At 42.1% G+C, this 18,737-nt stretch overlaps 1 protein-coding gene across 14 annotated transcripts in view; it reads left to right on the top strand.

Moving 5' to 3' along the window:
- The window catches only part of LOC109867834 (inositol hexakisphosphate and diphosphoinositol-pentakisphosphate kinase 1), a 68,964-nt gene extending 50,484 nt beyond the window's left edge, over positions 1–18,480 (top strand). For 13 of the 14 annotated variants that reach the window (XM_020457156.2, XM_031801168.1, XM_031801165.1 and 10 more), the window contains 3 exons: positions 9,643–9,780; positions 10,965–11,084; positions 15,684–18,480. In XM_020457156.2, the coding sequence (XP_020312745.1) occupies positions 9,643–9,780; positions 10,965–11,084; positions 15,684–15,784 (359 nt within the window). In that variant the 3' untranslated portion in view covers positions 15,785–18,480. The remainder of the gene's footprint in view (positions 1–9,642; positions 9,781–10,964; positions 11,085–15,683) is intronic. The other variant, XR_004204787.1, reaches the window with a different exon arrangement.
- The last annotated feature ends 257 nt before the right edge of the window (positions 18,481–18,737 follow it).

Raw genomic sequence — 18,737 nt, forward strand, 5'->3', positions numbered from 1 at the left:
AAAAGAAAAGGCAATCCTAAGGCACTGTGGCTGCTGTACCTGATGCCGTATTCTGTGCAGCCCCTGCTCTGGAAACTGCACGACAACCAGCACTGCCTCTGCATGTTGGCAAGTCTACATGGCTTTACTATTGAATGACCATGGACAAACCTCTTCTAGAAGGGTTTCTGCTGCTGAGTGAAGTGCAATGCATGCTACCCCCTAGGTTGGGGGTAACACAGCAAACACTATGAACAGGTGGGGATGAATGGGAAATGGCACCAACAACTATTGTACAGTCCTTTTGGGACTGCTGCCTGTCAATATTGTTGCTTCAGATATACTTAATTGGAATGATGGTGACACTGCACTATGGGAGGTCATGACTGGGTACCATTTGAGAATCCATTAATGATATGTTGGTCTTTTGACAAGATTCAAGATCTAAGATCTGTCTGTGGTGAATATCTAGGTCGTTAGCTAATTAAGCGGTGGTCTGTCAGTAAACTACCGATTTTCAGGGGAGTTTCTGGAGCTTGAATCGATGTCCCCCTTTTGTGCCTACGCATCTCCACCCTTGAGAGTACTAGACATCAGTCCAGAGCTCTGTAGCTGTACAGGAAATCACTTGAGTTATTTTAGGAAATACTTCATACTTTATTACTATTCTCCTTAGTAGACATGGAAGAGAATGATACTCCATTTACATGAATTTGTCAGCCTGATGTCTTCTCGCGCCATCTTTTTATTTTGATCTCCCTCCTCTCTACCACTAGTCCAAATGCCACCCACACAAAAAAAAAAGCCTTCAGAAATGGCATTTTGTGACCCAGGAAACAAAATAGCAAAGTTTCTAAATCATTATGTGGATAGTGAATATGAACACTGAGGGGTTCAAAACTAGTGAAGTTGCACAGTTAAATATTATAAATCTAAGGTACTATTTCAAAGTCATTAGTGCATTTTGGGTCATTTACCGCTAGCGACATATGAGGCTGCCATGTTACAGCTTGGTTACAATTGTTACACACGTTCTGTTGGCCATGCTTGCAGAAAGCAACGTACAGTGCCTTCAGAAAGTATTCATACCCCTTGACTTATTCCACATTTTTTAGTTACAGCCTGTATTCAAAATGGATTCAAATGTTTGTTTTTCTCTCACCTGTCTACACACAATACCCCATAATGACAAAGTGAAAACATGTTTTCAGGTTTTATACAAAAGTATTGAAGAAAATGAAATTCGTATCTCATGTATTTAAGTATTCACAACCCTCTGCTATGACACTCCAAATGGAAAGACAAGGGAAACGGGAATTTCTTGATTTCACTACAACTTGGAGTCCAACTGTGGTCAATTCAGTTGTTTGGACATGATCTAGAAGCAAACACAACTGTCTTTATAAGGTCCCACAGTTGACAGTGCATGTCAGAGCAGAAGCTGCACCATGAAGTCCAAGGTACAGTCCATAGAGCTCCAAGATATATGCCTCATCACAATTATATCTGGGGGAAGGGTATAAAACAATTTATGGAGTGTTTGAAAGTTTCCAAGAGCACAGTAGTCTCCATCATTGGGAAATGTAATTTATATATATCTCGAACTTCCTAAAGCTAGCCGTCCGGGCAAGAAGGACCATTTGAAAATCTGTGGAAAGACTTGAAGATTGCTGTTCACTGCTGCTGCCCATCTAACTTTAACATAGCTTGAGAACATCTGCAAGGAAGAATGGGAGAAAATCCCCAAATCCAGATGTGCAAAGCTGATACAAAATGACTCAAAGCTTTAATGGCTGCCAAAGGTGCTTCTTCAAGTATTCACAACCTTTAGGCAATACGTTAGGTAAATGAGATTTATGCATTACATTTTTGTACATTTGGCAACATTTCAAAATGTTTTCATTATGGGGTATTGTGTGTAAATTGGTGAGAAAAATATTTGTAATACATTTTGAGTTCAGGCTGTAACACAACAGTTTGAATGGGCCAAGGGGTATGAATACTTTCTGAAGGTACTGTATGTACCAGACCAAAAGAATCCCGAAATAATACGAGACTGTTTAAAGGTGCTCTGGATTTTTTTAAAGATGCCAAACCAGCTATTTTTGTAGCTGTCGGGAACTTGAATTCTTTGAGAGTTGTGTTAGCTAGCAAATGATGTTGTCTTTAGTTTGGCTTGTAGGCAAAAGAAATTATGGCCTTTGAAAGCTAAATACAGCTGCCATGATGTCTTATATTAACTGAGAGAACCTCCGTACATGGTTAAAACACATTTCAGGGTTTATCCGGATCAGTGAAAGACCTGTAACCAGGGTTGGGTAGGTTTAGTTACCTGCCACATTGTAATCAGTAACTTAACTTTTGGATTGCCCAAACTCAGTAACGTAATCTGATTACATTCAGTTACTTTTAGATGACTTTCCCCTTAAGAGGCATTAGAAGAAAATAAAAATACCAATTTAACCACTTCGATTGCAGGATAAGTCCATGTTAAAGTTTACATAGCTGCCATAAATGGATGTTTGACTTCCTCTAACCCATTTGCGTTCTACTACATATAATACGATTACATTATATCTTTACATTAAAAACCAAAGTCTATCAGAATTCCAGTCATTCCAATAAATGTTATACCCTTTGATTTTCAAGAATAGGACTTGGAAGTATAGATGAACCTAATTGTTCTCTGAGCATAACCCCCAAACTAAGGACTTATTACCCAGCCCTACTCTGTTTATGATTTTGTTGTCATGGATGACTGATTGGGCTCATTGATTTCAGTTGAAAATGAAATGCTGCGCTCATGGAATGACATGCTTTGAGCACTACTGAAAAGTGCTATTTACATGTGTGAAATGAATGCTATATGCTGCATTTGCTATAAGCCTATTGTGTAACTGTTTTAATGGGCAAACCCTCAGATGAAACGATAACAAAACAGTTGTTTTTGGTGAAAAGCTGAGGGATGGATGTGCCTGGAGAAATGTAGTCACACTCAGATGAATAGACAGAGCTATGGATGCAAGGACTGAGCATCCATGATAACAGGGTTAAAACAATCATTTTGATATGAGGCTATACAGTGTTAACATTTACAATGTTTGCCAACATTGGAGTCAAACAAGCTTATACTTTGGGTTCTCATGGAGTGTGACAGTTGAACTCATGAGGTGTTTATAAAGATATCTTTGAAGAATCAATGGAATATAAACCCTTTTTCAGGACTCTGTCTTTTAAAGATAATTAGTAAAAAACTGAACAGATCTTCATTGTAAAGGGTTTAAACACTGTTTCCCATGCTTGTTCAATGAACCATAAACAATTAGTGAACATGCACCTGTGGAACGGTCATTAAGACAGCTTACAGACGGCAATTACGGTCACAGTTATGAAAACCTAGGACACTAAAGAGGCTTTTCTACTGACTCTGAAAAACACCAAAAGATGCCCAGGGTCCCGGATCATCTGCGTGAACGTGCCTTAGGCATGCTGCAAGGAGGCATGATGACTGCAGATGTGGCCAGGGCAATAAATTGCAATGTCCGTACTGTGAGACGCCTAAGACAGCGCTACAGGGAGACAGGACAGACAGCTGATCGTCCTCGCAGTGGCAGACCACGTATAACAACACCTGCACAGGATCGATACATCCGAACATCACACCAGCGGGACAGGTACAGGATGGCAACAACTGCCCGAGTTACACCAGGAACGCACAATCCCTCCATCAGTGCTCAGACGGTCCGCAATAGACTGAGAGAGGCTGGACTGAGGGCTTGTAAGCCTGTTGTAGGGCAGGTCCTCACTAGACATCTCCGGCAACAACATCCCCTATGGGCACAAACCCACCGTCGCTGGACCAGACAGGGCTGGAAAAAAGTGCTCTTCACTGACGAGTCTCGGTTTTGTCTCACCAGGGGTGATGGTCGGATTCGTGTTTATCGTCGAAGGAATGACCGTCACACTGAGGCCTGTACTCTGGATTGGGATCGATATGGAGGTGGAGGGTCTGTAATGGTCTGGGGCAGTGTGTCAGCATCATCGGACTGAGCTTGTTGTCATTGCAGGCAATGTCAACGCTGTGCGTTACAGGGAAAACATCCTCCTCCCTCATGTGGTCAGGATGAGCCTGCAGGAAGGGTACATGACCCTCCAGCATGACAATGCCACCAGCCATATTGCTCGTTCTGTGCGTGATTCCTTGCAGGACAGGAATGTCAGTGTTCTGCCATGGTCAGCAAAGAGCCCTGATCTCAATCCCATTGAGCATGTCTGCGACCTGTTGGATCGGAGGGTGAGGGCTAGGCTATCCCCCCCCTAGAAATGTCTGGGAACTTGTGTGTCCAAAAATGGATGGTGCAACTACAGATGGCCCCTTTTAAAGTCTATCAAAAGTTTGAACGTGTCCATTAGGCCTATGGATTACATTTCTATCATCATTAAATAAATAAAGCAATAAATTCCCCAATTTGATTCCATAGGAATAAATGAGAGAGCAGCAGTGTGATTCACATCAATGCGCTATGTAGATATCAATAATAAGTGATATCTGTATCGCCGTAGACTACACCACTACTGTCATCCTTTACCTCCAAGCGTTTATTCAAGTTGGATAATATTTGGATGCCGACAGCAGTCGTACCATTGGAAGGCATAGCTTGGACTGTAGCCTACAAAAGCCTATTCCTGCAATCCATCAAACCCATTTGGTATGTCATCATAGTGGTCTTCTGGCCAGACTTGATCAGGTGGAACAAACTTAAACTTGTGCCTTTTTTTTCAACGCCGACTAGAATAGAATGTCATTGAGAAAAGAGTAGTGTCAACAACAACAACATTTTTTTTTTAAGTAATTTAGTTTTTTAAAAGTATATAATCTGAGTACAATAATTTAGCTTGTAACGTAAGGGATTACAGTTACTATTTTTTTGTAACAGATTACAAATCTGTTACTCCCCAACCCTGCCTGTAATGTGTTGCTTATACAAGGATAAAAACCGACCGCACAAATACACTACATAACCTAAAGTATGTGGACACCTGCTCGTAGAACATCTAATTTCAAAATCATGTGCATTAATATGGCATTGGTCCCCCCTTTTTCTGCTATAACAGCCACCACTCTTCTGGGAAGGCTTTCTACTAGATGTTGGAACATTTCTGCAGGGACTTGCTTCCGTTCAGCTACAAGTGCATTAGTGCAGTCAATGTTCCAATTCATCCCAAATTAGTTCGATGGGGTTGAGGTCAGGGCTCTGTGCAGGCCAGTCAAGTTCTTCCCCACCGATCTCAACAAACCGTTTCTGTCTGGAACTCGCTTTGTGCACGTGGGCATTGTCATGTGGAAAAAGGAAAGGGCCTTCCCCAGACTGTTGCCACAAAGTTGGAAGCACAGAATTGTCTAGAATGTCATTGTATAGCGTTAACATTTCCCTTCACTTGAACTAAAGGGTCTAGCCCGAACCATGAAAAACAACCCCAGACCATTATTCCTCCTCCACCGAAAAGTTGCCACTATGCATTCGAGCAGGTAGCGTTCTCCTGGCATCCGCCAAACACAGATTCGGACTGCCAAGATGGTAAAGCGTCTGGAGCGAGCTTTACACCACTCCATCTGACGCTTGGCATTGTGCATGGTGATCTTAGGCTTGTGTGCGGTTGCTCGGCCATGAAACCCATTTCATGATGCTCTCGACAAACAGTTATTGTGCTGACGTTGCTTCCAGAGGCAGTTTGGAACTCGCTACGCGCTTCAGCACTCCACGTTCCCATTCTGTGAGTTTGTTTGGCCTACCACTTTGCGGCTGAGCCGTTGTTGCTCCTAGACGTCTCCACTTCACAATAACAGCACTTACAGTTGACCGGGGCAGCTTTAGCAGGGCAGAAGTTTTACGAACTGACTTGTTGGAAAGGTAGCATCCTATGATGGTTGAAAGTTACTGAGCTCTTCAGTACCGGCCATTCTACTGCCAATGTTTGTCTATTGAGTTTGCATGGCTGTGTGCTCGATTTTATACACCTGTCAGCAGCGGGTGTGGCTGAAAATAGCTGAATCCACTATCTTGAAGTGGTGTCCACATACTTTGGAATATATAGTGTAGTTCTATGTTGTGTGCTCTTCCACGATGTCTCACAGGTAGTGAATGAATGGTGCAGTGTAGATTCAGTCTTCTCCTCTCACTGCATCTGGTATGTGAGCTCAATTTGATATCCATATGGAGGGGAACTAGAGGTGCAAAGACTGGGAGAAGAAACGATGGAGCTAGACAGACCGTAGCAAGCAGAGAGAGAGGGGAAAGGCAAAGAGAGCTATAGATCAGGGGCCGTATCCACGAAGCGTCTCAGAGTAGAAAAATGGTCTTAAGTGATGAGAATAAAGCCTTTTACCCCTACTCTTAAGGGTAAAAATAATAGCTATATATGTCTCTTTAGTCATACGAGTCCTACTTATTTTACAGATGTTTGTAACCTCATGATTTGGCCTAAAAGGCAACATGTCCGTGGTTCCTGTGCCATATGCTATTGCTTTGGAGTTGTTGAAAGAACGCTTTGATATTTCCATATAATCAAGCCATAAATAATCTAGACCTACAGTTCTTTCAGAAAGTATTCAGATGGTTTGTCTTTTTCCACATTTATTATTCTAAAATGGATTTATATATATTCCCCCCCTCCCTCATCAATCTACACACTACCCCCCATGATGACAAAGCAAAACATATTTTAGAAATGTTTAACAACTGAAAATATGACATTTACATAAGTGCTCAGACCCAGTACTAAGTACTTTGTTGAAGCACCTTTGGCAGCGATTACAGCCTAGAGTCTTCTTGGGTATGACGCTACAAGCTTGGCACAACTGTATTTGGGGAGTTTCTTCCATTCTTCTCTGCAGATCCTCTCAAGCTCTGTCAGGTTGGATGGGGAGTGTCGCTGCACAGATATTTTCAGGTCTCTCCAGAGATGTTAGATCGGGGTCAAGTCCGGGCTCTGGTTGGGCCGCTCACAGATATTCAGAGACTTCCCGAAGTCAATAATGACGGTTTATGATGGTTTTGGAGCAGTGGCTTCTTCCTTGCTGAGCGGCCTTTCAGGTTATGTCGATATAGGACTCGTTTTACTGTGGATATAGATACTTTTGTGCCTGTTTCCTCTAGCATCTTCATAAGGTCATTTGCTGTAGTTCTGGGATTGATTTGCACTTCTCGCACCAAAGTACATTCATCTCCAGGAGACAGAACGCGTCTCCTTCCTGAGCAATATGACGCTGCGTGGTCCCACGGTGTTTATACTTGCGTACTATTGTTTGTACAGATGAACGTGGTACCTTCAGGCGTTTGGAAATTGCTCCCAAGGATGAACCAAACTTGTGGAGGTCTACAAAAAAAAATTCTGAGGTCTTGGCTGATATCTTTTGATTTTCCCATGATGTCAAGCAAAGATGCACTGAGTTTGAAGGTAGGCCTTGAAATGCATCCACAGGTAGACCTCCAATTGACCCAAATGATGTCAATTAGCCTATCAGACGTTTCTAAAGCCATGATGTCATTTCTGGAATTTTCCAAGCTGTTTATAGGCACAGTCAACTTAGTGTATGTAAACTTCTGACCCACTGGTGATACAGTGAATTATAAGTGAAATAATCTGTCTGTAAACAATTGTTGGAAAAATTACTTGTGTCATGCACACATTAGATGTCCTAACCGACATGCCAAAACTATAGTTTGTTAACAAGAAATTTGTGGAGTGGTTGAAAAACAAGTTTCAATGACTCCAACCTAAGTGTATGTAAACAACGACTGTATCTTGCGCTTTTGACAATTTATTTCACAAGGACTATTTCACATGATATGCCTAAATACTTATAACTCATAACCATTAGGCTAATAAATGGTCACTTATTTTGACTATTTCTTTAAATAACATGTTATTTCAAGTTGTCCCTTTTGGAGCGCAATATTACATTGTTAAAAAATGTGCTTAAATTGGGCATTTGAAGGCATCTATGTTAACTTTGATTGTGTTAGAGGAAAATGATAGACCCTTCCAAATGCTTTGTGCAAGTGACTTGATGCCTACTGTGCCCAAGCGATTTAGACTTTTTAAACGGGAGTTGACGAGTGTGTTGATATAACAGTAATACTATCAAAATTCTTCTTTAAACAAGTATCAGAATTGGTTAAAAAAAATATTTAAAAAATTAAAAAAGGTTATGCAAGCCAATATATTAGGGAAGAATTAAGAGTAGGCAAAGTGATCGTGTCAAACTAAAAATATGTCAAACGTCTTACATTCACTGTGGAAAATCTGTCGGTGGCCTTTAGCAAGGCACTTATCTTTAATTGCTCCTGTAAGTCGCTCTGGATAAGAGCGTCTGCTAAGTGACTGAAATGTACATTTTGTCTGAAGCGTGCAATAGAGTTCACAGCTGACGATGCCTCTGCGATTGGTTATTCCCCATATTTTCAACATTGTCAACAATCACAATTCTTCCTTTGCGGTTCTTCAAACTATCGTAATTACCAGCTGAGAGAACCTTTTTATGAATTGATTTTACATCTGACGCCGTTTCTGAGCAGTGTCTTATCCGAAAACCTACTCTGAGCTGGAAGTTTTTGTTGTTGTCTTAGAACATGTTTTAACAGGATCCCTAGGACCTTTTTTCTGAGTTTCTTTGTGGCTACAGGCCTTTTCCACAGGAGTCACGGTCGATATTCTTTAGCGTTGTCATCTGAGACTTTGGCAGGGCAAAACCCTCTCATGTTCTCCTCTGACCTTGGCTTGCCCAGATTTAATGATGATGTTGGAAATGCTTATGGCTGAAGCTCAGCAAACTCTCTCATGTTCTCCTCTGACCTTGGCTTGCCCAGATTTAATGATGATGTTGGAAATGCTTATGGCTGAAGCTCAGCAAACTCAGAAGCTCCAGCAAAGCTTCCCCACAGTGTAACCGTTGGGGTTGGTGGCAGTCCGTCCTGACCAAGTTGATTGGTTACTTGTGGGCCTATCTCTTGAGAAATCACATGAACACATTGATTAATCTCAATTAAACTGTCAGTCTGGTGGGGGAAGATTTAACATATCAGCGGAAGACTAGAATGCGCACCGTCGAAGCTGTTTGTGCGGATCATTTAAAAGTACTGTTGGGATTTAATGTACAACACGTTGGACAGTTCGGGGAGAAATGCATGGCTGACTGCATGTATTCTGGGAAATGGATGGATGGATGATGGATGGATGGATGATGCATTGCTTGACCTCATCCATTCCTTGTGTTTGTGTGGTGATATCGCTTCCATCATGGTGTTCTTTTGGGCTGCAGTGTGTGTGTGTGAGAGAGAGAAAAGGCTGTCGTCACACAACACTAGGCCTCGGCGCAGGACGTGTACACCGGTCGCAATGCAAAAACAGAGTCTCTATGGCTTGCTACTTTAGTGTGAATGACTTGGCTGGATTTTGGCATGGTCCTCGCACGGTGCCCTGCAGGACGCCCATGTCTACCTTTCTCCATCAAGTGACGTCACATTGATGTCAGATGGTTTAGTTACCAGAAATGGTGGCCCGGGCCATTGGGGAAGGGGCTACGTGCTGTATTACTGTATCACCACTTCTCCTTGATCAGATGGAGGGGTGGTGCAACTGTGTGTCTCCTCTCCGCTGCAGGCTTTGAAGGCTGCTCCATGGTGCCCTCTATCTACCCACTGGAGACGCTGCACAACTCGCTGTCCCTCAAGCAGGTGGACGAGTTCCTCAATGCTGTGTGTGAGGACAGCAGCGACGCCCACGCTAAGACCATGAAAGGTAGGTATTCTAGTCATGGTAGGTATTTGGTGCTTTCCAGAAGCAACATGCCTAGCTTGCACACTACAGACCTGATCCACGTTCTGTTTGTGCTGTCGTGCAAAATCCTATGCTCATTGGCATGATAATGACCATAAGAGTTGGCAAGACCGTACAAACAGATCTGGGAACAAGCTAACAAATATATACACTACAAAAGTATGTGGACACCCCTTCAAATTAGTGGATTCAATTATTTCAGCCACACCCGTTGCTGGCAGTTGGATCAAATTGAGCACATAGTCATGCAATCACCATAGATGTGCTACCTTTCCAACAAGTCAGTTCGTCAAATGTCTGCCCTGCTAGAGCTGCCCCGGTCAACTGTAAGTGCTGTTATTGTGAAGTGGAAACGTCTAGAAGCAACGACGTCTCAGCCACGAGTTGGTAGGCCACACAAGCTCACAGAACGGAACCCCCTATTGCTGAAGTGCTTAAAACCGTCCTCGGTTGCACCACTCACTACCGAGTTCCAAACTGCCTCTGGACGCAACGTCAGCACAATAACTGTTCGTCAGGAGCTTCATGAAATGGGTTTCTATGGCCTAGCCTAAGATCACCATGTACAATGCCAAGCGTCAGCTGGAGTGATGTAAAGCTGTCCGCCTTTAGACTCTGTAATCACGCTTCACCATCTGGCAGTCTTATGGACGAATCAAGGTTTGGCGGATGCCAGGAGAATGCTACCTGCCCGAATGCATAGTGCCAACTGTGAAGTTTGGTGGAGGAGGAATAATGGTCTTGAGCTGTTTTTCATGATTCGGGCTAGACCCCTTAGTTCCACTGACGGGAAATCTTAACACTACAGCATACAATGACATTCTAGACAATTCTGTGCTTCCAACTTTGTGGCAGCAGTTTTGGGAAGGCCCTTTCCTGTTTCAGCATGAAAAAGCCTGGTACATACAGAAATGGCTTGTCAAGATTGGTGTGGAAGAACTTGACTAACCTGGGGGGGAACAACTCCATATAAATTCCCATGATTTTAGAATGAGATGTTTGCTGAGCAGGTGTCCACATACCTTTTGGTCATGTAGTGTGTATTTTGTGTCTGAGTCATCACTGTCTTTCTCACTGGCATGTGAGCTAATATAATGTTTAGTAGTGTACATCTTATATAAATACCATTTATCGTTTCCCTCCAGCTCTCTCTGTCTTGTTCGACACATCAAGCCAGGGGTATGGCCAGGCACACACCTACCCCCCACCAAAGGCCCTCTCCTCCTCAGAAACTCCTGTTCGGCCCCCCACCCACCCACTATGCTGTGAGTATACTGACCCCCGTGTCCGTCCGACCACTACCCCTTACCCAGATGGGTGTAAGCAATATGGTGGATGCTCCTCCCAACCTCATGGGTACATCAGATCTACAAACATGAAAATGATGGTAGGGAAAAGGGATTTTTTTTTAGGACCCAACACCACAATAGCAATGCTTAGTCTTAGCCACACTTACATTGTCTTAGAGCAGAGTTGTGTTCAATAGGGTATGCGATATCATACATTTTTTAAAACATAATAAATCCCATTAGTACCTCCCCATTTTCAGTCTGTTTTCTTGCGTTTGTTGCCTATTACTGCCTAATGATCATGACACAGGCTAACAGCCTAACCAGCACCCATAACCAGGCAGAGAGAGAGTTTTCTCCCCCTCCACAGCATGAGATATAAAAAGCCTGCTTTGCTGGGCCTTAATCTGTCAAACTAAACGAGAGCCTTGTGTTTTTGTCTTTCATCGCCAAGAGGAGAGGCGCGATCAATTATGACTTCTGTAAAGTAGGACTCGGCATAATAATACCACTTAGTTTTGCCGTCTCCGACTCGCCACCGGGATCTGTCTGTTGTCGGTGCCCCCCTCCCTCTTCCCTCCCTTCCCACTCGTTGTGCCTCCAGTGGGCTACATGGTGATTCATTTGGCCCTTTACCAGTATTTTAGGATTGCTTCAACAGCTGCTCTGAGCTGCTTTCTCGGTCTCTCTTTCTCTCCTTATTCCTCATAACCCATTTAATGTCTATTATGGTGTGGAGGAGGAGTAGAAAACATGCTGGATGTTAGAAGTGTCGCTTGGATGAATAGCAGTTTTGTTTTCATTTGAGGTGGCGTGACATTGTTTCTTTTCCCAATAGTCAGTGCAACGGAATTGAGTACAGAAGTTGCTATTAAAAGTATTGCCTAGTTAGACCATTATTACTGGTCCAGCTGGCTGACAGGCGTTACTAGGTAGGTAATGTTAAACGTAGCATAGAGATTTTCAGGACAACCTTTTAAATTGGCAATACTACCTCAATTCTCAACTTGAAAGACAACGCGTCTTCTAAACTTCCATGTCTAAAATTCTCTATTATTCAGTTAAATCCATTTTTGGCTCTATGTACAATCTTCTCTCATTGATTGAGACAAGTGGGTGTTCACCCCAAAGTGCCGCAATGTCATGATGACACTCGCCCGTCTGTCAATGAGAGAGAATTTGACATGTGACGACCGCCTCGATTTGGTCTTATGTAGCAAAATCTGAAAATTGTGTTTTTTTACATTGGATAAAAGTAGAGACTCAGAATGGTATATCATACACTCCAGTTGAAGAACAATGGGAAAGTAATTCTGCTTTGAAAGTTGATAAACTTGTAACGTACTTTTGAGAAAATGGCCCTTGAATGTTTTGGTACACCTACTGGAAAGTTCATCTTTGTCTACACCCATTCAGCATCATTCACACCATCTCAAGTCTTAGCCCCACCCATCTCTTTAAGGATTCACACGTGAGGCCATGTGCTAAACAGAGTGAGTAAGGTAGTGTAGTAAACAACCAACGATTTCAAGACTAAAAGTGGTGAAAGTAGTATCTTACAATAAGGAAAAACTGCAGGTAAAAGTACACTATCTAATCCTTGGCCTATATCCTAATCTGACTTTGGTGCAGGTCATGCTCTTCACATTACAGTCTCTGGTAAACACAATGTCAAATAAAATAAAATGTTGATTTGTCACATGCACAGGATTACACAAGGTGTAAACAGTATACTGCAATGGTTACTTGCATAGTAGCAATATCAACAACAAAGTGTCCAGATAAAATATTTTATAGTTATTAGATGATGCTTACCTGACACACTTGTCTAAATTGATGGGTCATGTGAAGGAAATGCTATAACCCCCAGCCACATCTACCTAAATGGGGCGCCAGGTAGCCTCGTGGTTAGTGTTGGACTAGTAACCGAAAGGTTGCAAGATCGAATCCCCGAGCTGACAAGGTTAAAAATAACATAAAAATCTGTCGTTCTGCCCCTGAACAAGGCAGTTCCTAAGCCGTCATTGAAAATAAGAATTTGTTCTTAACTGACTTGCCTAGTTAAATAAAGGTTAAATAAAGTGGATGGGTCACTATTGTGTAGACAATTGTACACATGTTCATGAAATACAAGAGATGACAGTAATCACCCCAGACACACCTGGCTAACTGGTTGCGTCATGTAGCTAGCTAAACAATGAACTGGCATAATCCCAACACGTACTACTACTAACCAATACAAACATTGTCATAGCTGTAGTATAAATCTGCAGGTGGCTAAAGCTAACCAACCAGGTTCAATGTTAGTTAGCTATAACTAAGAAGGAAAATGGATTTCTGATTCAAATTATATTACTACACATCCCACACGTAACGTTCGCTAGCTAACAATACGCTTTAACTTGCAATGAAAACGACTTTGACAAAATTATAATATCAGAAAATGTAGCTAGACTCCATTTAAAAAAAATGTAACCTTTATTTAACTAGGCAAGTCTGTTAAGAACAAGTTATTTTTTTTACAAGGACTGCCTACCCCGGCCAAACCCTATCCTAACCCGGACAACGCTGGGTCAATTGTGCCCTATGGAATTCCCAATCACGGCCGGTTGTGATACAGCCCGGGAACGAACCAGGGTCTACAGTGACGTCTCTAGCACTGAGATTCAGCGCCTTAGACCGCTGCACAACTCTCAACCGTATACAAGGATGAATGCTTCACTGGAACCATTTAACTCAGTTTTGTTTGTATCTACATCTTGTTTGGCCAGCGTTGTCAAGTTACTCCGGTTCACACTGACCGTGTCGTGTGCAGAAAGTAGCTAATCACTTTTTTTCCAACTGATCTGTCTAAAGCACCTGCTACATTCAGGGCATTCATGTTTAGAAAAGTATCAAAACTTTTGTAGTTCTCGATGGCTAACGTCATAAATATATTTTAAAACGGCGCGGTAGAAAGGACTCAACACTGAACAGCTCACGTAATAAACAGAAATGTTCAAATGCCTCTCCTGTGAAGTAGTGATGTGCGACCATACGCCTAGTTTCCTGAAACGAGTCAACGAGTCACATATACAAGGAGCTGGCGAAATTGCTATTAATCATGTGCTGCGCTTAATGTTTCATACCTAATGTAGCCAGCTGGAACAGTAATAACGGTCTGATTAGTTACTCATTCGAATAGCTAGTACAGAACAGTAGGGCAACTTAGATACACTACATGGGCAAAATGATGTGGAAACATATTAGTGGATTCGGCTATTTCAGCCACACCCGTTGCAGGCAGGTGTGTGTATATAACCGAGCACACAGCCACGGACTCTGTATAGACAAACATTGACAGTAGAATGGCCTGTACTGGAGAGCTCCATGACTTTCAGCGTGGCACCTTCATAGGATGCTACCTTTCCAACAAGTCAGTCATATTTCTGCCCTGCTGGAGCTGCCCTGGTCAACTGTAAGTGCTGTTATTGTAAAGTGGGAACGTCTAGGCGCAACGTTGGCTCAGCCGCGAAATGGTAGACCACATGAGCTCATAGAACGGGACCGCAGAGTGGTCAAGTTCGTCTGTCCTCGGTTGCAACACTCACGACCGAGTTCCAAACTGCCCCTTAGAAGCAACGTCAGCACAATAACTCTTTGTCGGAAGCTTCATGAAATGGGTTTCCATGGCCGAGCAGCCGCACGCACACAAGCCTAAGATCACCATGCGCAATGCCAAGCGTTGGCTGGAGCTTTAGCTCGCCGCTATTGGACTCTGGAGCAGTGGAAACGCGTTCTCTGGAGTGATGAATTACGTTTCACCATCTGGCAGTCCAATGGACGAATCTGGGTTTAGTGGATGACAGGAGAACGCTAGCTGACCGACTGCATAGTGACAACTGTGAAGTTTGGTGGAGAAATAATGGTCTGGTCTGTTTTTTTATGGTTCAGGCTCCTTAGATCCAGTGAAGGGAAATGTTAACACTACTAATGGCATTCTAGACAATTCCGTGCTTCCAACTTTTTGGCAGGCCCTTTCAGCATGACAATGCCACTGCACAAAGTGAGGTCAATACAGAAATGGTTTGTTGAGATCTGTGTGGAAGAACTTGACTGGCCTTCACAGAGCCCTGACCTCAACCCTATCAAACTCCTTTGGGATGAATTGGAACGCCGACTTTGAGCCAGGTCTAATCGTCCAACGTCAGTGCCCGACCTCACTAATGCTCTTGTGGCTGAATGGAATCAAGTCCCCTCAGTAATGCTCCAACATCTAGTGGAAAGTTTCCCCAGAGGAGTGGAGGCTGTTATAGCAGCAAAGGGGGGACCACCTTCATATTAATGTCCGTGTTTTTGGAATGAGATGTTCGACAAGCAGATGTCCACATACTTTTGGCCATGTAGTGTTTTTGTATGTGGTTGGATGGAGATATATGGAGTCAAAACAGATTAAACACCAGTAGTTGAGTTTCACCCAGGACTATGCCTAATATTGTAATATCCCCAATTTCAATCACAACTCAATTACTTTCACCTAATATTTGCCCTGTTTGTGTGGGTCTCTCTCTTTCTCTTTTCATTGTGTGTGCGCAGTAAGCAGTGGCCCCCCCAGCACAGTGTCCAGTGCAGGGCCCTCCTCCCCCACCTCAGTGAACCCATCAAACCCAGCCATACACTTCAGCTTCAGTGAGTAGTCCGGAACCCCCTCACCGGATCCCACAGAGGAACCGCAGGACAACCCAACACCTGGACCTTCAGAGGAAGCCATTATTAATCCATCCATCCACACTGTGCCCGTCAACCTCTGAGTGCCTTCAAACTCTTGTTAGTAATCACAGTCGCATACAGTGCTGGACCCTGAGGACCGTTCGTCCTATTTTGTGGACAAAAACAAACAAAAACCCTCAGGCGGATTGTCTGTCCAACCAACACTGCCCCATTTGAGCGACAGCCAGGGGAGCCTATGACCAGTGTCCTCGGCAGGGTATAGACCGGCCTGAGGCTGGATGGAATCACTACAGCCCATCTGTCTGTCCTTGATTCAGACTGCCTGCTGATGTTGTTGCTGAACAGAGACAATGGGAGACTTCCTTTCACAGAGACGGGAGGCAGGTTCAGAATATTCTACACCAATCCTTGCAGACAATTATTGGCATACAGGTATAGTTGAGCCAGTTGATCAAATACGGACTGCTTTCTCAGTTTTGTTGTGTGTCTCTCTTTTTATATTCTGTTTTGGGGTGGCTGTACTTTACGTGATTGGGGGGGGGGTACAATACGATACAACAGGAATACTGTACACTGAGTATACAAACACATTAAGAACACCTGCTCTTTCTATGACAGACTGACCAGGTGAAAGCTATGATCCCTTTTTTGATGTCACTTAAATCCACTTGAATCAGTGTAGATGAATGGGAGCAAACAGGTCAAAAAGGGATTTGTAAACCTTGAGACAATTGAGACATGGATTGTGTGTGTCATTCAGAGGGTGCATAACTCAATATTAGGGAGGTGTTTCGTTCTGGTGTACTCAGTGTATGTTTCCTATCATGTCTACACAGCATTTTGTCATGAAATAATACACAATTCATATTTTATATACATAATTGTTTTTATGTTGGAGTCCCATGTGAAATATATTTCATATCCTGATCTCAATATACCAAAAAATAGAAACAATACACGTGTCTCAACACCTTACATAAAATACTGTGTTAAATATATATTTTTTACAGTATTTCAAGGGTAAACCACTCCAGAGGAAAATAGCTGTGCCTTTAGCCTTCCTCAGTCTATACTGGGTTGGGTCCTCAAACTATTTTGTTTTTAATGTTAATTTAAACAATTGTGTATCAAATGGTGTAATACATATTATTTGGGCATTTGTATTGTCCCAGTGGGGATAAATAAAGTTGAATATGTATTTATGGATAATAAAATAAAAAATTTTAGATGGAAGGTATGCATTGAATCGTTTAACAAAAACAATGGTTTTCTTGTACAGTAATTCTCCAAATTGTAAAACCAAAAGGTTTCTATGGATTCTGAAAAGAACATGAATGTCATTGTATTTGTAGTTGGTATAATAGTAGTCTATGCTATTTCAAGGATGCTCTCAACTGCACTAATGTAAAACTAGCACTGCTGAATCTGTAGAACAAAGCTTTATTTTTCTTTCGAGTTTTCTTCACATTGCTTTTCGTGATAGTAATGATCTATTTAATGACTGGTGTTTATAGGTGAAATTATGACTTTTTTTTGGTGGTTATTTCATGTGGTTATTTCATGTGCCATGTAATATCAGCCAAAGATAGTTGATGCAGTATAGAATCCTGTCCTTAGACATTGTCTTATTAAGGTCTAGCAATAAAACACCAAGGTTGTTTTATTAAAAGTAATATCTGATTTCTGAAGGTTGTGGTTCTTCATTAGTCTCAGGCAATAAAAAAATATATTTTAACAAGTCTAATAGGGGCACTATTGTGTGGGGGGGGGGGGGGGGTGGCCAGGTTCACTATTACAGTATGATATGCTCAGTGGCACCACACATTGGATCAAAGACGATCGTTTGCTTCAATTAGTTGAGTGGATAGTGAATGACGGGAGAGAAACAGATCTTTTAACAAGCCTTCATTGTACAGTTCAGCAATGCCCATACCGAGCTTAAATGCGAAATCACAGAATCCATAGAAAGATACTAAGATGTTATTTCTTCTCGCATAGGGAAGAGCAGAAAGCCACAGAAGTTGCTGTGTTTTATTGTGATTTATCAAAGATGGTGAAGACTGAGGAGAGGCCCACGTAGACTACATCCTCCAGCTCCAGAGTCACTGCATTGGATACATAGTAATGACCCCCACTATTATACTAACCTGCCCACATTATTTTCTGCCATTGCCCAGCCTGTTTTCTAAAATGGCGTTCTCTCGCTTCAGCTCATCCACCTGGCTGTCACTCTGGCCTCCAAGTACCTCCACGCTCTGTTGCACCACCATGTCTAGCAACGTCCTCAGCCCAGGTGTCAGTTTGCGTGGTCTCTGTAGTTTCGGTCCTGTGACTGAACAGTGGCGTAAAAAAATAATTCAAGTCGTTTTTTGAGGTATGTGTACTTTACTATTTAGCCTATTTTTAAAAAAAAGTTTAAAGTTCTCTACATTCCTAAAGAAAATATGTACTTTTTACTCTCTTACATTTTCCCTGACACCAGAAAGTACTGGTTACATTTCGAATTCTCAGGCAGGACAGCAATATGATTCACGCACCTGTCGATATAACACGTTGTCATCCCTACTGCCTCTGATCGGACTCACTAAACATAAATACTGCATTTGTAAATTATGCCTGCATGTGGGAGTGTGACCGTCTGTCCATTAAATTTTAAAAACGAGACAATCGTGGCGTCTGGTTTGCTAGTGTATATATAAGTATATATATGTATATATAAGTATATATATGTATATATAAGTATGTATATATAAGTATATATATGTATATATATAAGTATATATATGTATATATATAAGTATATATATGTATATATATAAGTATATATATGTATATATATAAGTATATATATGTATATATATAAGTATATATATGTATATATAAGTATATATGTATATATAAGTATATATATGTATATAT

This window comes from Oncorhynchus kisutch, linkage group LG22 (assembly GCF_002021735.2).
Source record: "Oncorhynchus kisutch isolate 150728-3 linkage group LG22, Okis_V2, whole genome shotgun sequence".
NCBI classification, from domain to species: domain Eukaryota; kingdom Metazoa; phylum Chordata; class Actinopteri; order Salmoniformes; family Salmonidae; genus Oncorhynchus; species Oncorhynchus kisutch.